Raw genomic sequence first — 4,150 nt, forward strand, 5'->3', positions numbered from 1 at the left:
TATATATATATATATATATAGAATTAAATGTGACAAATAGACCATTTGTGGAAATATATATGCCGTACAATTTTGCCCAAATTAATAGGTTTAAAAACGTTGTGCAATCAACTGTTACACTTATAGTTACTGAATACACTATAGATGGCGTTTTATTTTTCTTTAGAAACTCTTGTCGTGCGCAAGTTAGCCCCGTTTTTGAAGCTAGCGACCAGTGTGCGATATTACAGAATATTCCCCTCACTTTCAGCTGTAGGTGCGTTATAAAAATGACAGTTAATCCCTCAACGTAGAAGGTGGGTGGTCGAGTGCTGCTGACTGGTCAATAATTAAAAATTAGGGACGACGATAGATAGCCTGAGTAACTTTGCTATAAATGCAATCAAACACAGTATAAACGTCGCCATGTCAATTTCAGGCATGTAAACCATTTTTTTCCTTGTTTTTTTTTGCCAGCGTGAAAATACGTAGTGGTTCTGCCATCTACTGACTATAATCATCCAGTGTTTATCTAGCTTCGTGACAAGTATCAGAATACCGAGTTTAACTGTATGATCTTTTATAATCAGATAAGTAATCTACAGCCATTTGAGTCACTAAAAATCAGGTCTAACATAAAATATCATTATTCGTGAAAAAAAAACCCATATAAAAACAAGTGGCAAATATTTTGTCAGTCACATACCATACACTTTCATTTTCTTTTCCCCCATTACAGTTTGAAATGAAGGAGCCTCGGCTGACGCTTCACATCTGTAAGTACCCTCAGAATCCATGTCTGTTGCCTTAAGATACACGTGACCTCCATGAGACTTGTCCAACTGAAAGAAAACGTTATGTTTTTAGTACTAGCGACAGCGAATACGGAACTAATCGCTATTGATTTCTTGAATACAAATCTAATAACATATGGAACTAATGGCAATTAATTTCTTGAATACAAATGTAATAATATATGGAACTAATCGCAATTAATTTATTGAATGCAAATGTAATAACATATGAAACTAATCGCTATTTATTTCTTGAATACAAATGTAATAATATGTGGAACTAATGGCAATTAATTTCTTGAATACAAATGTAATAATATATGGAACTAATCGCTATTTATTTCTTGAATACAAATGTAATAATATATGGAACTAATCGCAATTAATTTATTGAATACAAATGTAATAATATATGGAACTAATCGCAATTAATTTCTTGAATACAAATGTAATATTATATGGAACTAATCGCAATTAATTTTTTAAATACAAATGTAATAATAATATATGGAACTAATCGCTATTGATTTCTTGAATACAAATGTAATATTATATGGAACTAATCGCAATTAATTTATTGGATACAAATGTAATAATATATGGAACTAATCGCAATTAATTTTTTAAATACAAATGTAATAATATATGGAACTAATCGCTATTGATTTCTTGAATACAAATGTAATAATATATGGAACTAATCGCTATTGATTTCTTGAATACAAATGTAATAACATATGAAACTAATTGCAATTAATTTCTTGAATACAAATGTAATAATATATGGAACTAATCGCAATTAATTTTTTAAATACAAATTTAGTAATATCCTTATTTTGACTAATAATATGAAAGATATCTGAGGTATTTACATGTCTAGATTTGTTCTGAACCTGACTTTAAATTTTAACAAGTAATGTAAATATAGTCTCATTGAATATATTAAAGTTAGGATTTTTTTTTACAGTTTTTGATGAAATATATGCACATGATTCAATGTGTTGCAGCATAAAATATATTTTAAAATGAGAATAAAGCTGAGAATATTTTTTAAAACAGATAATAAGTGTTTTTACAAAGCCGAAAACTAAAATTTAAAAGTAACTTTACTAATGACATGCATATCAAAATGCAGTATACAGTTTTTGGAGTTTGACATTATTGTAAAATTTTACTTTGTTTATGGGGACGAAGTGGTGTCGATTGATTGATTGTTTGAAATTAAGCACAACGCTACACAATGGGCTATCTGTGCTCAGCTTACCACGGGTATCGAAACCCGGTTTCTAGCTGTGTGAGTCCGCAGACATACCGCTGTACCAATAGGGGGCGAAGTGGTGTCGCTAGGCTGTTTTTAAGTGAGTTGAAACGTCAGTTGTTTCATGCGGAATGTATTGTTGTGTCATCGAGATCACGTGACTATTACCACGCCCTCTAGTTTCTAGAACTATCTTGTTCCTTCACGAATGCCCTAGCATCTACTAGATAGGGTAGTCTGGTATATATAAGAGGGTGACAACGTGACGCGGTAATATGTGTGTGGATAGTGAGTAATTGAACTGCAGTCACAGGGTATTGTTGAAGTTAACGTTCGTTCGTTATAGTGTTTGTTTTAGCGCGAATATTGAAATTATGTGTATCGTAAAGTTGTATTCGGAAAGAATAAACCAGTTTATTAAGTAAGGACTTGTGTCGCTAAAGTTTCGTCGGAAACGAAGTTACGGAAAGTTAATTAACAAACGGAGACGTAACAGTATTTATTCTCTTTTGTACGTACAGTCAATGAAACTGAAGTATTTTTGTAGATATCTTTGTTGTTATTGATCTGTGTATTATATCGATTTATCGAATTATATTCAAATATTTTGATTGTGCAACAAATGATTTTATGTTCCAGACGTTTTCTTATTTACACAACATAAATCCTGTTACTTTGTAGACTGCAAGTCGAGTATGGGTCTCACTCAAACTCATTGTTATTAGATAAAAATAAAAAAAAATGACGGAGCCAGCAGAACTTTCCTCTTCCCCCCTCAGGTGGCTCTTAAGTCTAACTTCCTGTTCCATTCCAGTTTGCTTATACGTTACTTATATATACGTCTTTCAGCACACGCCCCAAAACGTTATGCGGTAAACTAAAATAAAAGAGCACAGAACATAATTACTGGTCTCTAGCAAATTATTGTACACTAATTATAGTGTTAGCCCTATGTGGAACAATTCAGATAGACTGATGAACAAGTTTTTGTTTTGTTTAATGATTATATCCCTTAAAATGTCTTGAAATCAGTATTTGAGTTGAGACTTATGAAATTTTGTTAACGTGAGTTTACAAATTTGTGAATTTGTTACAATATTTTGAAATAAACAAGAATATATTTGTGTATAAAAGTTACTATTCCTAATAGGTTCCCCAGTCGTTTAGTGGTAAGCCTTGTGGCTTATTACGCTAAAATTCGGGGTCAGTTCCCTACTGAGGGCACAACGGAGACTTGAATAATAATAAACAAAGAACTTTCTAACAAAAACAAAATACACTGATCTTAATGCTAACTGCTTCTGATCCTTAGCGAAATTAATTCGATGACAATGACACTTAATAGGCTTAACAGATAACCTATTTTTATCTACATTTCAATAGAATACATTTCTGCAACGTCTCGCCAATAACATCAGCATAAGCGTTGCTAAATGGTTTAATAATTAATATATTGAATCTTTCTGATTTTGGAATCACTCCCTGTAGACAAATGATGTACATATACACTAAATAAATGATGATCTTTTCTGGAAAACTGACAATATCAAGACATATCTTCACTTACATCTATATAAACTCCCGGGAGGTTGTAAGTCTGGGCAGGAGGAACGTCACGTGGAACATAACGGTAAAACTCAGTTTCGTTTTTGTACCATTTCACGGCATACAGAGCATCAGTTTCTAAGTCGTACGTACAGTTGAGCCATGCTGGCTCGCCGCTTATTACTACATTTGGAAGTTGAAGACTGACAAGCTGGAGGCATTTGATTTCTGAAAGAAACGCACTTTGTTTAAAAAAATATTTTAACAGTAGTTGACAAATAAACTAGTTGAAATATTCTAACACAGTAGTTGATATATGAACTAGTTGAAATATTTTAACACAGTAGTTGATATACATGAACTATTTGAAATATTTTAACACAGTAGTTGATATATAAACTAGTTGAAATATTCTAACACAGTAGTTGACAAATAAACTAATTGAAATATTCTAACACAGTAGTTGATATATGAACTAGTTGAAATATTTTAACACAGTAGTTGATATACTAGTTGAAATATTCTAACACAGTAGTTGACAAATAAACTAGTTGAAATATTCTAACACATTAGT

The 4,150-nt window shown here is 31.6% G+C and overlaps 1 protein-coding gene across 1 annotated transcript in view; it reads right to left on the minus strand.

Moving 5' to 3' along the window:
* LOC106471194 overlaps nucleotides 1–4,150 on the minus strand; it is a 69,427-nt gene that overhangs the window by 26,565 nt on the left and 38,712 nt on the right. The window contains exons 2-3 of the mRNA XM_022399819.1: nucleotides 3,599–3,804; nucleotides 686–821 (exon numbers count right to left, since the gene is read on the minus strand). Coding sequence (XP_022255527.1) covers nucleotides 686–821; nucleotides 3,599–3,804 — 342 coding nt within the window. The remainder of the gene's footprint in view (nucleotides 1–685; nucleotides 822–3,598; nucleotides 3,805–4,150) is intronic.

The sequence above is a fragment of the Limulus polyphemus genome, unplaced genomic scaffold, assembly GCF_000517525.1.
Source record: "Limulus polyphemus unplaced genomic scaffold, Limulus_polyphemus-2.1.2 Scaffold4465, whole genome shotgun sequence".
Taxonomy (NCBI): Eukaryota; Metazoa; Arthropoda; class Merostomata; order Xiphosura; family Limulidae; genus Limulus; species Limulus polyphemus.